We start from the raw sequence: 19,632 nt of genomic DNA, 5'->3' as shown, positions 1-19,632 counted from the left end.
ACATTAGTTTGTTTTTGTTTGCTGGGCGTTTCCCTGATTCTCTCCCATAGCTGGGTACCAAGAAAAAAATATTTTCAATCGAGTTTTCATTTTGCATCGATCTGTAAACTGATGATTCTCTTCCTCGACGGTCCCTTGGATATTGACAACCAGAGAGTCGACTGTACTTCAAATGTAAATAATTTTCTAAATAAAATGAAAATCTTTTCATTGCACACCTGTTCGTAAAGATATATTAAAGAATTACCCAAATTTCATTTCAAAATGGTTTACTCAGAAAATTTTACCAAAAAAACGACTTATTCCATGAGATCTTGGAAAAAATAATAATTCTCTTGCTCGATTTAGCTTTGGCATTTATAGACTTAATCGATCAAATCAGAATGTAGAAAAGAGTTCGCAGAATGCTTTCTTAAAAAAATATCAGCATTTTAATTTTTATTTTGGCAGATTAGACCTATTATTTTCAAGCAAATCTTCTCGTTTTTAGTTTTTTTTAAAATAGTTTATAAAAGTTTAATAAAAAACTTAAGAAAATAACACAATTCTTTGAAAAAGCTTTTCACTTTTTTTTTGAAAATAATCGAAAGAGCCGTTCAAAAGAGCAGCTCAACTTAATGAGCGAACGAAAAAGAGTGGCTTCAAAAAAAATAAAAGAGTGGTTTTGCCCACCTCTATTGTACAAAGAAAAGATTTTTATTCGGTCTTCTTGGTTTTTTCAGCTTTGGTTTTGGGATAATTTCAAAGAAAGCTAGAAATCTGGTAAATTTGGATCGAAAACTTTTTATTTTCAGCGACTTCACTGAAGAAATATTCTATAAAATCGAAATTTAAAAAAAAAACATCAAGAAACAAAGTAGCACCACAGTAGCATTAGCCCCCGACAAAACCAACTTTTTCAAAACTTGTTTTTTTTTCGTAAAATCGCAATAACTCGTGACGGGCACATCCCTTATGTACATACATCATTTTTTGTAATTATCTGCTCAACATTTAACCCTTCAAAGTCACAAAAAACACGTAATTTTTAAAATATTCGAAAAGTACATTAAATTACCTATAAATGGCATATTCCGAATTTGTTTACCAAGGCGTCCAGTTTAACACACGTCTTTTTTCGAATGTTCAAATTTAAAAGGGGTCGTACCGTCCCTACGTCATGAGATATCGAACAATGACACTCAGATTCGTGATCAAGGACTAAAAGTACAATCTTTTCTGAACGTACATTTTTGAACTAGTTTTTCACAAAGTCTCGATTTTTATTATTTCTTTTGTTTTAATTCATATCAGCAATCAATAAATTGTAATGATTTATTTGCTTTTCATTCAACATAAGGTATCCTAAGAAGTAAACAAGAGTACTCTCCAGCAAACCTGAATCATTCACTCGCGAGCACAAATCGAACGCGACGCAAAATTGCTCTGACGTATTCCAACCGTTTGTCACTTCCACACCAATCTCTACTGAATACTTTCTCTTCTCTCTTACTCGAATCGCCTAAGTGCGGCGAATGGCTCAGAGAGGCTGTTTGCGCTATGTCGCTCAAAGTAAACTTAAAATAGTCTGCAATCGGCATTGCTTTGATCACTTATCAAACTGCTTAAAATTAATGTTTTCAAAAATATTTTGCAATTTTGTTGATAACACAACATCAAAGACACTTTTGACAGTAATTTCCACCGTGCCAATTTCAAATTGATGGCAAACTGTGGTAGTGCCGCCCGAAAGAGCGCTGCGCTGGTATTGTGCTAGATTCTCTCCTCTCTGAGACGTTGGCAGCTAGCGAGTCGCGTTCGCTCACGAATGGTTGCGCGCTCCAGTCGGCAAAGATTGGTTCAAAGATGAGTGAGTGATTTATGATCTTAGAACCGAAAATCATTTATTTCATTCATTCTGTCAAAATTTCAGTATCATTTTCAAAAAAAGTTAAGAAGAACCCTTTTTTTGGTTCCCGGCAAAAAAATATTTTCTGAGATATCATTGTAGAGAAGAAAACTTGTACAAATTTGCTTTCGAAAAAAAATACTTCTAAAATGTTAACACATTTACAACCTTTATACTTATTTTGAAATTTTGAAAATGGTTTCAGAGTTTTTTTTTCTTAAATTTTTTTCGAATGATAAAATATAAGTATTTATTTTTATTTACTTGGCCGAGTAGCCGAATACTGATTAGATAAGATGAAAGCATATTATTTTCAGGGCTAGCTAAAATACCGCCGATTGTCCTCACATAGTTTTAATCAAATCTAATAATATAATAAAAAAATCCGTTTTTATTTGGAATATAACATGAGCATCAAATTTAAGGTAAATAAAGAACTGAAAAAAAAAGAAGTAAACTAGTTTCCGAAGAGAATTGCCAAATACAGTTATGCACAACAGAACACATCAAACATTTTCAAACCACAGTTAGGAGGTGGGGTTAGTGTCACACACACTTTACAAAACGGACCATCTTTTTGGGAACATTATTTTTTCCGATGAAAGTCATGGAGGTTAGTAAATAATACAGGGTTAGTAATCGTGTTAGAAACCGTGGTTGCTTCGTGCGATTAGCCATTTGCATTCTTTTAATAATTTTCTTTGATTTTCACGTAAACAGGCGCGCAAGCGATAGTGTCCTACAAACTGGTTGCTCATTTTCGTATAATTTTGACTACCATTGACGGATTCGTTTAGTTGGCCACATTCATCTACATTAAGCTACTTTTGAATGCTTTTGCCTCTGCTATTTTTTTTTTACAATGATCATTTTTCGTTACATTTTCCGATGCATTCACAAACTGTTTTGTTATAAACTTTATTTTCCTCTAAAATCTACTCAACAAACTGCAAAAAAATACATCTTCGATTACGGCTCATTCGCATCGTTTCGCATTCGGAGTTAAGATTTTTGGAGTATATTTTGATATATGTATGAACCTTAAGCGCTACACATCTGGTTCTTCCGGATATCTTCTTCTTCTTCGCCGGGGTTTCGCAATCTCAACGGTTACACAAACGGGAGTACGACGGATGCGGCGGCGGAGGAGGTCTTGGCCATCGGGGTGCTAAAACGAGAAGGGAATGACACTGGTCAGAAAGGCTTTAGGTTGCTTTTTTTTTAAATATTTTCGGGTGAAAAACAATTGGACGCGTGCATGCTTAAATTTGGATGAGAATGGGGCAAAGTTTCGTAAAATATAATTGAACTTCCAAAACATAATCATGAAATGAAAAATTCACAAAGTATAATTAAACATGTTTTTATGAATAACCGTCAAAATTCTTGAGCTACAACTCAAGAGATGGATTTTTCACCTTAAACAAATATTAGAAATAATATTATTAGAATTATTTTTCTTCTGAGTGGTTCTGTTCTTATCAACGATACCGAAGACATCAAATTATAAAAAAAGTTACAATTTATTTGAATATCTTTTTGACCTTCGGCCATCAGAAAAAAGACCACGAAATATAACTGACCTATATAATCACTTTTATAATTTGGGTGTGACAAGACATAAAAAAAAATTCATTTTTTTAAATTGATCAGTCTTTAGGTTGCTGTTAAAGTTGTTTTGAGAAAAACAAAAAATAAATGCTGGAGTCAACAACTTTTTACAAAATATAATAATTGGGAACAAGATTTCTAATTTAAAAATCTATTCATATTCTAGTTTTAATGAAATCCGAAGCATAAATAAAACGTTTTCCTATCGATTTGTTTTGCTGAAAATGCCCAGAATATTTAAAACATGCTTGGCTTCAAATTGAGTATAACTTTCATTTAGAAATGTTGAATTGAATTAATATTTATTTAACAACAGTTTCGTAAGAACAATTTTCATAAGTAATCAATTAGAACATTAAAAATTTAATTAACACATACTTCTCGAGTTACTACTTTGAGCAAAGCAGCCCTTTTGTGTCATTGATTCACCTATACAAGTCTACATACAATGTTGACAGCTGTCCATACAAAAATGATATGTGAAAATTCAAAAATCTGTATTTTCTGAAGGAATTTTCTGATCGAGTTTGTGTCTTCGGCAAAGTTGTAGGTATAGATGAGTCATGTTCAGATAACAATATGTACAGGGTTTTTTCTTGGCAATTTTAAAATGAACTGTTTTTCCTTCCTCACTTTCCGAGGAAAGGCTATAAAATTACTCGAAAAATGAGCTTCCTAGTTCGACTTCGTAGACCCACCTTCACGTATACCTATCGACTCATAATCAAATTCTGAACAAAAAAATGCACTCTATTATCTCCGGACTGGCTGAACCTTTCTCGACTGTATTGGTCTCATGCGATCCGTCTTGGGGTCCCACAAGACACTAGTTAATATTATGAAGTTTAAAAAAGTACCTCAAAAGTTATGCTAAAAACAGTTTTGGTTAAACTCCGGAAGATTGTAAAAAGGGTGGTTTTTTGTAAGAAAACCCGTCTTGTTATATATTTTTAGAAAGGTATTTGAAAGACCTTTCATTTGACATTGAAGTTCTGATAACCCTATCAAAAGTTATATAAACTTAAGTGTTAATTACACACTTTTTAGAGGCAGGTTCTCAGATACTTCTATGAAAATAATGTCCGGGTCCATCATGCGACCCGTCGTTAGTTAGATAACACAGTTCAACAAAAAATCAAATGTTTCTTGTCTCTGAGACGAGAATATGTGTTCCTAGTAGATTTTTGCCTGTTGAATCCGAATCCGGGTCCAGAATTGCTCCAAATGGTCCCAATTTTGAGATACACCAGTTTGAAATGTTAATTTAGGCCAAAATTAGACTCTGTCGACTATTTTACAATAGAATTATTGAATAAACAAATAAACCAATACATGTATCTTAAAGTTCACGTTTTCCCTTTCTGAAACACTGGTTTTAAAATTTGATTGTTTCTACGCATATTTATAGCCATTTTAAAATTATAATTTGACTTGCATGCAAGTTGGAAAACTTGAATGAGAACCAACTGAAAATATAATTTTAAAATGGCTATAAATATGCGTAAAACAATCAAATTTTAAAAAGGGTGTTTCAGAAAGGGGAAAACGTGAACTTTAAGATACATGTATTGGTTTATTTGTTAATTCAATAGTTCTTTTGTAAAATAGTCGACAAAGTAGCTAATTTTGGCCTAAACTAACATTTCAAACGGGTGTATCTCAAAATTGGGACCATTTGGAGCAATTCTGGACCCGGATTCGGATTCAGCAGGCAAAATTCTACTAGGAACACATATACTCGTCTCAGAGACAAAATCTTGTTGGACTGTGTAATTGAAAGAACTTCAAATGAGCTTAAAACAGATCTGAAGATCTGAAAACCCTATCAAAAGTAAGCGACGATGTCCTATATGAATGTGAGGAAAGCACCAACCATCAAGTAACGTTTTTAAACTAGAAAACAATTTCCCATACCGTAAAACGGGGTGACTTTGATAGGTTCGCGATTTTTCCGTAAAATAAAAAGTACATTTAAAATACTTACGGAATGGTTTAGAATCATACTGACTGTGGAAGAGAAGTGTTCAAAGTACCTGAAGAAGAACTTTTCATAAAATTTTGAAAAGTTAAAAATTTTAACTATAGTTAATCGGAAAACAGAATGCTTTCCTTGGACAATTTTCCACTAGGAGAAGGTTAAATAAGTTTGTAAATAATAAATAATATGCGGTTTTGAAACACTAATTGTGTCTTCAAATTTATAAGCAATTTCAGGTGAACAAATTCCATGTTAAATAAGAAAACTTGTGATTCGTGCTAAAATACAATATAAATCGATAATTTTATAAACAAAACTAGTTTTAACCAATTTCAGGCAAAATTCCTACGTTTTAACAATTTTTCCTAAAATGTATGTGTATTTTGTTAAAAAAGTTTAAACCGCAAGTTGCAGAAACAAGATTTTTTCAGCACGAGTCGTACATTTATCCAACCAGGTTTACCGAGATAGATAAATACGACGAGTGATCAAAAATCAAGTTTTGCAACGAATTCCATACAACATTTTTTGCAATTCCGGAAAACACCATTTGAACAGAATTATAGGACAAATTTCCATGCATTGAGTCAAAGAATCGTTTAAATGAATATTTTTTTTAAAAGTACAACTGTTTCTAACAAGTGCTAAAACTTCTACTTTTCAGCATTTATTTCAGTGCTGAAAAAAAGAACTTTTCAGCATTTGTTTGGAAAAGGGTTATTATTTGATTCTGTTATTTTTGGTAGAGAAAAGTAGGCTGTTTCGTCGTTCCAGAACGACAGGAAAAGTAAGTAGTTTCACGACGGAATTGCAAAAAAAATATTTTTTCATAAAGTCTAGCCAACTGAAAACAATTAGAAATGCATTTTCTTGCGCTTAAAATCATATTAAGCATGTCTGGGATCACCCCAAAATATTGTCAATTTTTGTGAAATTCCAATGTACACCACAAAACATTTTTTTTGGGGGAAAAAAATCTCTTCAATACTTGGATATTTTGACAACTAATGATTGCAAAACAACTGGGCAGGTGTAAAATGCACTTTAAAACACTTTTTTCATGCAAATGTTGAGATTATAGCTTGTTATATCAATTTATATTTTTTTTTATAAAAATGTTAAAAAGTATTACTTTTCCAAACAAGTGCTGAAAATAAGAACTTTTCAGCATTTATTATGAAAAGGGTTACTATTCAATTCTGTTAATTTTGGCTGTTTCGTCGTTCGAGAATGACAGGAAAAGTAAAGAGTTTTACGATAGAACTGCAAAAAAAAACTTTTTTTTAATAATAAAAATCTTGAGAAAATATTCCAAAAACAAACTGAAATCCTATAAAAGTACCGTAATCTGGGGTGAATCGGGACTACAGTCTGAATAGGGACAGCAGTTTCTAGAGCACTTAAAGCTTTTAAATTTGGAAATGGATGTACACATTTTGTTGGCCTGAGTCTGTTCTAACCGAAACCAACCAGAAAAATCAAAATATTGTGCTCCAACATGGTTAAAACTGCTGTCCCAATTCGCCCCATGTGTCCTGATTGACCCCAGTTTACGGTAATCAATTTTTGAATGACACATGTATTTTTCAATAGAAAAGTGCTTCACAGATATTGTTATATTATTATAGTTTATTATTGACACTTTACCATAATTTGGCATTCGTGTCATATAGATATTCGTCGCCATCGTGCTAACTTGTCGTACGTGCATTTAGGGCCAAATTGAGTTAAGAACGCCATTTTGTGCAGCTCACAATGCCTCACCTTTTGACCTTCACAGATCCCCAAAATTCGATTTCAATCCTGAGATATTCAACAAAAACCGAAAAAACTCCGTGCATTTTTGTCACTTTACATATGAAAGTAGTTTCAATCTTGTCGTGCTATCTTGTCACTCCATGAAAATTGATGTAAGTGCGACAAAAGGCCAAAGGGATTTCAGGCCAGGAAAGTCAGGATGCGTTTGTCGCACGTACAAGCTAGACTACCGTAAACAGTTGTAATTATAACTCGGGACTCCAGCAACCAACTTCAACTAAACTTTGGGACAATGCACAGAATGGTGAGCCAAACAAAACGTGTTTGTTGTTGTTTACATTGCGTGCTCTTGTTTTTGAATATTCAAGGTCAAACATTAAAACACGTTTTTCTCGGAACGTCAAAATGGCGGGTGCGACAAGATAGCACGACGACCTCGTATTGTGATGATGTGCAACGTTTTCGAGATAAGGACACATAAAGTTACATGTTTACTAAAATGCAGTTTTTCGTTTTTTTCTTAAGCGACCAATGCTAAAAAAATCCAAAAGATCATAATATTTCCTGAAATTTTTATTTATGAGCTTTGAAATAATAGTGTATCTTTTGGCTTAATTCTTTAGGTTAAAAACACTGTGCCAAATTTGAGCCCAATCGGTTAAGGTTTGAGGGTCGCTATTGGTCGTTGAAGTTTGTATGGGAAAATTTATAAAAATGTTTGGGGAAAAGCCAAAATTTCAAAATTTAACCTAAAGGTGTCGTTAAATGTGTCGGATCATTGTTAAGAGTGAAAATGAGATTTTTTGTAAAATTTTATGACAAACAACTTTGATGAAGATAGTAACGCGATCCGAGTTAACCCTGACGATTTATTAGCGATTTAAAGAAAACGAGTTTTTTTTCGCCAACTTCAACGATAAAAAGCTACCCTTAACCCTTAACCGATTTCGCTCAAAATTTTCACAGTTTCTCATTCTTGGCTGAGGAATCGATTCGATTTTTGTTATTTTAGCCCCCTAAAAGTTTGTTCCGAATAAAACAAATTCAAATACAATCAATTTCTGGAATTCGGGGATTTTTTTTCCACTTCCATAGCAAAATCAGAATATTTCCATGCTTCCATGCTCTTCTGGTATTTAAATCATAATTTTCATTTTACAGAAAAAAAATAACGTCAGATTTCCTCAAGAGACATATTTTTTCTTTTGAATCTATGATTCCTGAGTTTTAGAAAGAGAAACAAAAGAAAAGACTTGTTCGACACTAATATTTCAATAAACATGACTTAAAAATAATAGAAAAACAAGGTGAATTTTGAAATTATGTTGACACTTATGATGAAACATATTTTTTAAGATTACAATTAAGTAAACAAAAATGATTTCTGTTTTTTTCTTAATAATGATCAAATTCATCTGGTAAAAAAATCTAGTTCACAAAACAATTTGTTGTCGTCGCCAAAAGTCAACAAATCGTGCACCACGTGCGCTCCCATTTCGCCTCCGATGTGCCACAAATATACAATCGCAGTCTTTTAGCCAGAGTTTGTAAGAGCCGGTAATTTCGCTTAGTGGGACTTGGGATTGACAGCAAAGGCCAGTAAAATTAAGTTGCGATAATAAGTTGCGTTTCAGCCTGTCTGTCTGTATCTCGTTTTCTCGCTTAGACAAAAAAAAAAAAAAGAGTGGCAAGAAATACACTTACCAAATTAACGAAACAGCAAAAATAAAAAGAAAAAAACAACAACAATGTCGAGAGCCATTGCTGCGACAAAATGGAAAATCACGAACCGGAAAGAGAACGCAGCAGAAGCAAAAAGGTTAGGTTAGTAACAACAACAACAACAACAACAACAACAAGAACAAAAAAGGCAAAGGAAACATAAAAGCCACACCATAAGACAAATAAAGAGCACTGATAACGATCAGATGAGGAAGTCGGAAAGGTGAAAAGAAGCGTAAGAATAAAAGCGTTAGATAAAGAAGGAAAGAGGGGGAGGAGAGGAAAACAACAACAAAAAAGCAACGTAATTTTTGCGCTAAAAAGATAAGTAGCAAACACCATGGTGGGAGGGGGGAAGGGGGGGTGAGAAACACACACACACACACACAAACACAAATAAATAATAAAATAGATTCGTATAAATTAATTAGGCTTACCCGGTGGGATCTTGGCGGAGGTCCGAAAAAAAACGGTGAGTAAGTGGATGCATCCAACGCCGTTAGGGCATCTCCACACGGAGGGGGGTTGCAAATTTCGCGCTTCCAGTTTGGGGTTCTTTTTCGGTTCCATCGTACAACTAAATGCGTCAAAGGAAAAACTGCTTGAGTGCAATGTGGGGGTGTCGGTGGTGAGTGTGTGTGAGAGAGGATCGAAAAGAAGTAGCTTAAAGTTGACCTCAACCAAGCAGTGAAATAAAGTCAGGGAAACAAAACGCAAAATTGAAACTGGTAGCAAATTGTGAAGATGTTTTTTTTTCATTTGTAGTGCCAGGTCAATTGTTGATAGTTTGGAAGGGCAAGAAGTGAACAGTCATCATCACCAGAAAGGATTGCGGTCGAGTGTGACGGAGAAAACGGCGATGTTTGGTGGGGGACCTGGACGGCAGACTTTGGGAATTGGGTCTGGCTTGAGGTAGCTGATGAGAGGTCGGAAACAGTTAGCTGTCAGGTTAAGCGTATCTTCTCTAGATGGAGTGGTTTAGATTTGGCATTTGCTTGAAACTTTTAGATGTGGAGTTGGTTTTCCAAATAAAAAGCGTCGACATTTTGAAGTCAGATTTTGAAGGTTTTTGTTTTGTTTTTGAGCTGAAGTTCTTATGTTATAAAAATGTAACGCAAATCAAAAATAAAAAAAAATGCTTTTAATTTTATTGCCAAGAATACTCATTCTCATGTAGTTTGCTTAGAGAATATAATACTTTTCTTTAAATCACTTGTCTTATATTTAAAAATTGTTCAAAGAGTCAAAGGAAACATCAAGGATGCACTGAAACCTTACAAAAAATCGTAATTGTGTGAAGTTTGGCAATGCAATTGAAATCAACGTTGCTAAACCATATTGATTCTTGCACTGTAACTTGGATTCAGCTCGCAATTTTTTCTCGTATTTTTAACGACAAGAGTTCAAAAAGCTAGGCAACCACGTTTTGTTTATTTACATTTCTAGTCGCAGTTCCCACCAAACAGAACTTTTAGCACTTTAAAAGTGCGATTGACAGGTGAAAACGAGCGAGCAACCTCGGCTCGCTTTGATCGATTTAGAGGAAAATTTAAATTCCAAGGCAGTTTGACAAGTCGCAATAGTGCGATCGATAGCAATAATATAGTGCGAAGTCCAAGTTAGTGGGAATCACGCAATAAAATTATCGCCGAAAATTTTCTCATTCGGCCATAACGAAAACCTTAACGATAACGTCAGTTTTTTGAAAACTCTTATTTTTTTTATAATTTGCAATATTAATATCAATTCTTGACGAGAACCGGAAATAGCCTTTATTTTTTAATTGACTGTAACTTTCTAAGAAGCTTCCCTGTGACCAACGAAGGCATTTTGCACCATTGGTACAAGTCTCCATACAATTTTGGCAGCCGTCCATACAAGATTAATAAAATCTGTGTCTCGAGAAAGTCTTGATGCCTTCAGCAACGTTGAAGGTTATGATGTGGACTAATCACACAGAAATAGTTGTACTCTTATGAAAAAATAATAATTTTTAAATTATATTTTCACACTATGTAAAAAATTCTCGCAAAACATTTTTTTCATTTTTTGGCACACAGAAAACCAAAAATAAAAAAATAGAAGTATAGCACACAATTTTCACCGTTTCGAAATGTAAGGTAATAAGGCAAAAAACCTTGAAAATTTTAATTTTCTCAATTTAACTCTTTGCAACACTCTTATCATTGCAATTATTTGCCCGATAGCCAGAGTCTAAAATGAATGTTGTAGAATTTTGGTTCAGCTACTTTAAAAAAAAAATCATGATTTTTTTTTAAACAAAAATATACTTGATATTTGCCAGATATCGGACAACCCACTGATAGAAGCCATCCTTCCCCTGTAATGGAGCAGAACTCGACCCCACCACTCTTCTGTGATGTTAGTTTTAAGGAACCCCAAGTTATGATCTCACTACAATGAAAAAAATAAAAGTACCAAATTCCTAAATTCTAGGAATTTTGGCTCCTTTCCTTATAAAGTAATCCAAAAAACCCGATTACTAAATAAGGAGGCAAGAATTCCTAGAATAAAGGAATTTGGTACTATTTTTTTTATTTCAGTGTGGGTTTTTTTGGCCAAATTTTCCCTAGTTTTTGAATATTTGCATTTGAAGAACCTTCTGTTACCAAGCAGTAAATGAAAAAGAAATAGTTGCAAGGAACACCATATCTCTATGAACCAGCCAATCACACAAGATGTAAAATTGTTATTTTGGTAAATAAAATGAATTGAATTGAATTGAAAATATAGTTGATTTTTTTTTTCAAAATAATCCTCAGGAGGCTTTAACTTTAAAACTTGTCAGCCAAAAAAGCCAAAAAATGCATTATTTTACGTTATTTCTTGCGGTCTGATGACCGTGCGGGCAAAGGCGCCAGTACTCACTGTTGGTGTTGGGTTTGAGTCCTGTCGGTCGTAACGTTTTTTTTTATTACAAAAAATGTTTTTTGTGAAACAAAAGTGATGTGCATATTTTTGCCTGCGATTTACCATCGGATTTTGTATTGTGTAGAAAAAATGTTTAGAACCTTTCGATAGCAAATTTATTTTGAATGTTAAAAATATATTATTTTTTTTTAATTTCTTAAAATTAAAAAAAATAACGAAGCTTTGTAAAAAACTAAACAATTTCATATATCTTAATGTGGCTTAAAAGGTGCCTTTTTGTTCTCTGAAACATATAAAAAATAGACATTTTTAATTGTAGGATCTCACGGAATCCCGAATTTTGTTCAAAAAATAGTTCAAAATTGCTATTTTTTTACAAGGGTGTAATTTTTTTTCCAAATCGATCAGAAAATCCCTTCCAGAGATACAGATATTACTATTTTTATTTTTGAGAGATTTCAAATTAAATAAAGACTTGTATGGACCAACAAAAAAAAAAAATTGAGTAGATTTTCACTACACTAGAGTTATTAATGTTTATTATAAGAAATGACCCCGAATAAAGTATTTCTTTTTGCAAAATTCATTTCATTATTTCCCATTTTGTTGTAGTTTGGGTGACTTCGACCTCGTTAGACAAGTGTTTAAACAAGACAAGTTATCACTAAGAGAAGATGAAATCGGTTTGTAAATAATAAATTTCATGTGTTTTTGAAACACAATTCAAATAAATCGTCAAATTTATAGGCATTTTCAAAAAGGCCAGTTTTATATAAAATGGAAAGACTTTTGCTTCGAGATTGATTTAAAAAACAATACAAATTATTTAAAAGACTTTTAGGCAAAATTCTGTCTTTTAAACTTTTCTTTAAATTAAAAAAAAATAGTTAAAAGGTATATAGTTTAAAAGCTTACGAGCTTAGTGAACTAAAAAAGAAACATTGATTATTATTTTTCATTTGGGGTGCACAGCAACCAAGGAAGTTGTTGACTTCTTATTACAAATAAGTCGAACTTACGGACCTGACAAAGTATGTTGGAAATCTTTGTGAAAATAGTAGCTTATGAAAGGAATTAAAAAATACATCGATAGTTCCCGTAGTTTTGAAGATACCAAAATGTCTGTAACCAAAATCTGGGTGCAAAAGCTCTGGTTGATGTGCACCGTTAAAACCACAGCTGCCAACTAAGTGATACAATTTAAACACTTCAAATCTGATTTTAATTAGAAAAAAATGACTAGATACTCGGAATTGAAAATAACAAAACAAAAGCGTTAAATTTTGAAACTTTTAAAAAATATATTGGGGTAATTCTCCGCCAACTCACACAGCAGTTGCCCCGACCCCTCTTCGATTTGCGTGAAACTTTGTCCTAAGGGGTAACTTTTGTCCCTGATCACGAATCCAAGGTCCGTTTTTTGATATCTCGTGACGGAGGGGCGGTACGACCCCTTCCATTTTTGAACATGCGAAAAAAAAGGTGTTTTTCAATAATTTGCAGCCTGAAACGGTGATGCGATAGAATTTTGGTGTCAAAGGGACTTTTATGTAAAATTAGACGCCCGATTTGATGGCGTACTCAGAATTCCGAAAAAACGTATTTTTCATCGAAAAAAACACTAAAAAAGTTTTAAAAATTCTCCCATTTTCCGTTACTCGACTGTAAAAAATTTTGGAACATGTCATTTTATGGGAAATTTAATGTACTTTTCGAATCTACATTGACCCAGAAGGGTCATTTTTTCATTTAGAACATAAATTTTCATTTTAAAATTTCGTGTTTTTTCTAACTTTGCAGGGTTATTTTTTAGAGTGTAATAATGTTCTACAAAGTTGTAGAGCAGACAATTACAAAAATTTTGATATATATACATAAGGGGTTTGCTTATAAACATCACGAGTTATCGCGATTTTACGAAAAAGTTTTGAAAAAGTTGGTCGTCATCGATCATGGCCGTTCATGGTCACCCGCGACAGACACGGACGACGAAATAAAGAGAAACGCAAAAAGTAACTTTTTAAAAACTTTTTTTCGTAAAATCACGATAACTCGTGATGTTTATAAGCAAACCTCTTATGTTTATATATCAAAATTTTTGTGATTGTCTGCTCTACAACTTTGTAGAACATTGTTACCCTCTAAAAAATAATTCTGCAAAGTTAGAAAAAACACGAAATTTTAAAATGAAAAATTTTGTTTTAAATGAAAAAATGACCCTTCTGGGTCAATGTAGATTCGAAAAGTACATTAAATTTCCCATAAAATGACATGTTCCAAAATTTTACAGTCGAGTAACGGAAAATGGGAGAATTTTTAAAACTTTTAGTGTTTTTCGATGAAAAATACGTTTTCGAATTTGAGTACGCCATCAAATCAGGCGTCTAATTTTACATAAAAGTCCCTTTGACACCAAATTTCTATCTCATCACCGTTTCAGGCTGCAAATTATTGAAAACACCTCTTTTTCGCATGTTCAAATGGAAGGGTCGTACTGCCCTCCGTCACGAGATATCAAAAAACGGACCTCGGATTCGTGATCAGGGACAAAAGTTACCCCTTAGGACAAAGTTTCACGCAAGTTTCACGAAGAGGGGTCGGGGCAACTTTTCCCGATTTCGTGTGAGTTGGTAGAGAATTACCCATTGAGAAAACTTTTTTCCAAGAATTGTGCATTACCACGCCTCGCCTACTCGCTGTATTTTTTCAAAAATTATTTTTTTACTCTAAAACTCTAATGTACTGAAATCTATAAAAAGTTTACGCAATTTGATATCTATTTAAAAAAAAGGCTTGTTAAAATAAGGTATTTTGTTAAAAAAATATTTCGCATTAAAATCTCAAATTTAGTGAAAATTAATACCCAATTTTGCGTCGACTGTTATGCATAGTACAAATAATTAAAATTCGACTATTTAAAAATCATCATTATTAAGAATATATTAATTTTTTGGTTTCAAAGCAGCCATTTTATTTATTGATGTTTGACATTTTTTAATAGACTTCGGTACTATTCAGTTAAAAAAAAAATCTCATTTTGCTATTTGTTGTAATTTTGAAATAAAATAGTTTTTAAATCAAATCTTATGAAAAACTACAACTTTTAAAAAGAGATAAAATAAATTAGACTTGTACAGTATTTGTTCGGTAACTGGGCTGAGAACGTAGCCCAGTCACCGAATGCCGCTCGTTAACTGGGTTGAAAAAAAAAATAAAAAAACTACGAGGGGACCACCAATGCATAATATTTTCCAGATGAAATATAAAAATAAAAGTTACTTAGATTTTTTTATGATGCATTCTTTTCATGTTTCTTTAATTGTGCTTTGAATTAAATAAATGTTTGAAAAAAGTTATTTAACATATAAAATTAATTTAACATGATTTTTGCATCCATTAACCCCTCGGTCATTTCGGTTTGTTTTGGTTTTTGACGTTTGTCTGTTTTTCTCTGGGCTTCGGCCCAGTTATCGAGTGCCCAGTTAGACAACACCCAGTTACCGAACATCTGAACTGTATTGGAAAACAACTTATGAGAAATCAAATAAATAACAACTTAACATGGAAACATAAACCAAATTTAAATCAGAATTGCTCAACCAAAGTATAAAATAAGATCTACTTTAGTGCTCGGGCGTGCTCAAAATGTGTGAAAACATAAAAAAGTGGAACAGAAAATTTCATTTATTTAGTATGTTTTATTAAACTTCAATGCAACGCGATGTTGTTTTGCAGTTTTTCGGTTTAGTTGATCTTCAGCAATTACACAAAGGTTCTCCGCATTCCATTCTACACAGATTTAACATGGATTACTGCTCGGATGATTGCTTGCTCTGTACAATAGAAATAAATTAGTTTCCTTCTTCGTCCTCTTCCTCGGATAACAACATTTTCCTTACAATTTTCCTAGCTGCAGTTAGTTTGCAAGACTCACACATACACACACGCGCGCTCTTACTCTCTCGCTCGCTTTCTCTTTCCCTGCTTTCCGACAGTGTTTTGTTCCTAAAATTATTATTTTTAATTTTTACTATGCAAAATAGAAAAAAAGCTTCTCTTGGACGAAGCCCTTTTGAAGATGGCGTCTGCACGTGTGCGTGTGTGTGTGTGCTTCGTCGACTCAACATTGAAAATAGTACATAGTAATACTTACACATTCTTGTTATGCCTTATCGAAAAATTACTTCACCTTCTGTGTGAGTGTTATTGTTCGCTTCTTGTATTTACAATTTACAACGTTTTTCAGTTTTCTTGTTTTTGCTTCCGCTTTTGGGAACTTTTTTTTTCCTGCTTCTAATTTATGGCTAACGATTTTTATTTTCGCTTCGAAAAAATAAATAAACGTATTTTCATGGTTTTAGAATTTATTGTTTGTGTGCGTGGTAACAACATTCTGTTGGTTTCTCTAAAAGCAGTTACGTCGGAGGGGGGGAAAAGAGTAAAAATCCTTAGCCAGCATGTTTGGTCTAGTGTTGTCAGTCGCAAGCGCCATCACCATCACCAGTGTTGTTTTGATTTGCAGGTTAGATTCGTGATTTTCGATTTTTTAAAAGTGCACTAGTGTCAATCGGCGGCTGTCAGACGAGAGGTTTTTTTTATAGCAACCGCCATTATGGCGCAGATTTTTGACAGATTGACAGTTCAGTGGAGAAGCATGGCGGCTCAAACTTGTTTTTTTGTTTAGTGTGAGTGCTTTGCTACAATTTAATTGAAAATAAATTCGAAGATATGACAGGGGGAAATGTTTCGTTTTACTTTTAGGTCCGTAAATCGTTCGTTAGTTTTTTTTATTTGTAAAAGTGTGTGTTTAGGTGTTGGTGGGAAAGGGAAATCTGCTTGATTGTGTGGGTGGGTGTGTAAAGTTTGTGACATTATTTGTTCGAGATTCGGCTTTCCAGGGGTTTGTCATATAACACCAATTGTTAAAGTAAGATATTTGTAGTAATTTGTGGTGGAGGTGGAAAAAAGTGGTGAACCTATCGTCAGGACACGTTGAGTATCAAATTGATTTTTGGTTGAACGGCTTGATGCAAACAATTTGTTTTGTGTTTAATGTGTTAGTTGAATTGATTTATCCAAAACTTGGAATGTTTTCTTCGCGTTATAAATATTTGGCTTATTTTATAATAAATTTTACCAGTAGGCAATATAAATAGTTTTTTACACATTATACACAAATTTGTACTATAAATTCATAATTATATAAAGAAAAGAATCTGCAATTTATTTCTATATTACACAAGAAAACAAAAACACATGTTTTCCATTATTTACAAAATAGAAAATGGGTGCTATTAGATACTTTTCTTCGTAATGACCATAGAAACAGAAAATAATAATAACTACGACTAATTTTTGGCATTTGGTTCTAAGAGTTAAAAAGTCAAGACGATTTCAAGTAGTTCTGTTTATCGTGTACCTGCTGGTTGCCACACGTGTGTGAGAGTGTGCGTACTATCAGATCTAAATTGGCTAAAAATACTTTCGTCGTTTTGGTAGCTCAGAACAAAACAAAAAGTAACAGGGAGGGAACTTCCAGGGAATTTTGATGGGAAGGAATTCAGGTAAGGAAGGTGGCAATGTGTTGGCTTTTGTTTGATTTTGTTTCGATTTGTGTGAAGTTTTGCTGTGGTGGTGTGGTGGTGGTTCTTTGTCTAATCTCTAATATGTTAATTCAACAATTGGTGTTATAAAGCCTATTTTAGCAATAGTAACCTCCGTATCCGTAACCGTACGAGCAGTCCTGGTGCTTGCTGGACGTCGTCGGGTGGTAGTCGATGTCTTTGTTCTCGCACTTGTTGCCCGAGAATCCTTTGGGACATCTGCAATGAGAAGGATATGGAATATAAATAGAAAAATAAATAACAACGTTTAAGATTATTTCTGATGTTGTTGCAGTTTATAATGATAAATTCTATAATGGTATCTTCATTATTCAATTTTTAATATTTTTAAGAAATTTCCTGCGACCAAAATTTAAAATTTAGTCATAAAAATGTCTACATTTATGTATGACCCAATCTCACCCCCAGACCTCTGATCCCTGATGACGGATACATTTTTTCGCATTCATTTTCACATTTTATTCAAATAGAGCGTTTGTCCAATAAAGGCGACTCATTTTATAAAACAAATATTTTAAGGAAACTTTAGATATTTTGATTTTGTAAACAGCTAAATAGGTCCAAAAGCCCTATGTTATTTTTAATGTACAACGGTAAAAAACACGACTAAAAACCTAATCTGATCATTTTCTTTCATGTTAATGCAAAAAAAAAAAATATATATATATATATATATATATATATATATATATATATATATATATATATATATATATATATATATATATATATATATATATATATATATATATATATATATATATATATATATATATATCGACAAGACACATTTTTTCCATGGATCAACTATCAACAATATTTAAGAAGCAAAACTTTTTTACATTTCGGAACTGATTGTATTTGAAAGAATGGAAAAGTCTCAAAAATATTCGAACCATTATTTTTTTTATAAATTAAATAAAAACTTTCAAAATGTTTTAGAAGTGCGCAATTCTCTACGAAATCGGTCTTTTTTCTTCAATTTTAATTTTTGTATTTTTTAATCCGACTGAAACTTTTTTGGTGCCTTCGGTATGCCCAAAGAAGCCATTTTGCATCATTAGTTTGTCCATATAATTTTCCATACAAATTTGGCAGCTGTCCATACAAAAATGATGTATGAAAATTCAAAATCTGTATCTTTTGAAGGAATTTTTGATCGATTTGGTGTCTTCGGCAAAGTTGTAGGTATGGATACGGACTACACTGGAAAAATAATACACAGTAAAAAAAATTTGGTGATTTTTTGTTTAACTTTTTATCACTAAAACTTGATTTACAAAAAAACACTATTTTTAATTTTTTTTATTTTTTGATATGTTTTAGAGGACATAAAATGCCAACTTTTCAGAAATTTCCAGGTTGTGCAAAAAATCATTGACCGAGTTATGAATTTTTTAATCAATACTGATTTTTTAAAAAAAATCTAAATTTTGGTCGTAAAATTTTTCAACTTCATTTTTCGATGTAAAATCAAATTTGCAATCAAAAAGTACTTTAGTGAAATTTTGATAAAGTGCACCGTTTTCAAGTTATAGCCATATTTAAGTGACTTTTTTGAAAATAGTCGCAGTTTTTATTTTAAAATTAGTGCACATGTTTGCCCAGTTTTGAAAAATATTTTGAAAAGCTGAGAAAATTCTCTATATTTTGCTTATTCGGACTTTGTTGATACGACCTTTAGTTGCTGAGATATTGCAATGCAAAGGTTTAAAAACAGGAAAATTGATGTTTTCTAAGTTTCACCCAAACAACCCACCATTTTCTATCGTCAATATCTCAGCAACTAATGGTCCGATTTTCAATGTTAATATATGAAACAATTGTGAAATTTTCCGATCTTTTCGAAAAATATTTTCAAAATTTTCAAATCAAGACTAACATTTTAAAGGGCGTAATATTGAATGTTTGGCCTTTTTGAAATGTTAGTCTTGATTTGAAAATTTTGAAAATTTTTTCGAAAAGATCGGAAAAATTTCATATATTAACATTGAAAATCGGACCATTAGTTGCTAAGATATTGACGATAGAAAATGGTGGGTTGTTTGGGTGAGACTTAGAAATCATCAATTTTCCTGTTTTTAAACCTTTGCATTGCAATATCTCAGCAACTAAAGGTCGTATCAACAAAGTCCGAATAAGCAAAATATAGAGAATTT

The 19,632-nt window shown here is 32.7% G+C and overlaps 1 protein-coding gene across 8 annotated transcripts in view; it reads right to left on the bottom strand.

Annotated features, from left to right (window-relative positions):
* The window catches only part of LOC6036570 (protein vein), a 118,206-nt gene that overhangs the window by 1,555 nt on the left and 97,019 nt on the right, over positions 1 to 19,632 (bottom strand). For 2 of the 8 annotated variants that reach the window (XR_005278333.1, XM_038261746.1), the window contains exons 6-7: positions 17,565 to 17,671; positions 2,929 to 3,056 (exon numbers count right to left, since the gene is read on the bottom strand). Coding sequence is in view for 5 of the 8 variants with exons in the window: in XM_038261746.1 (XP_038117674.1) it covers positions 2,937 to 3,056; positions 17,565 to 17,671 (227 nt within the window). In the remaining 3 variants the exon portion in view is untranslated. Of the gene's footprint in view, positions 1 to 2,928; positions 3,057 to 9,394; positions 9,535 to 17,564; positions 17,672 to 19,632 lie in introns of those variants that run through there. The other 6 variants (XR_005278332.1, XM_038261745.1, XM_038261747.1 and 3 more) reach the window with 4 other exon arrangements.

Source organism: Culex quinquefasciatus, chromosome 3, assembly GCF_015732765.1.
Source record: "Culex quinquefasciatus strain JHB chromosome 3, VPISU_Cqui_1.0_pri_paternal, whole genome shotgun sequence".
Taxonomy (NCBI): domain Eukaryota; kingdom Metazoa; phylum Arthropoda; class Insecta; order Diptera; family Culicidae; genus Culex; species Culex quinquefasciatus.
This window is presented reverse-complemented; position numbering and strand designations above follow the sequence as displayed.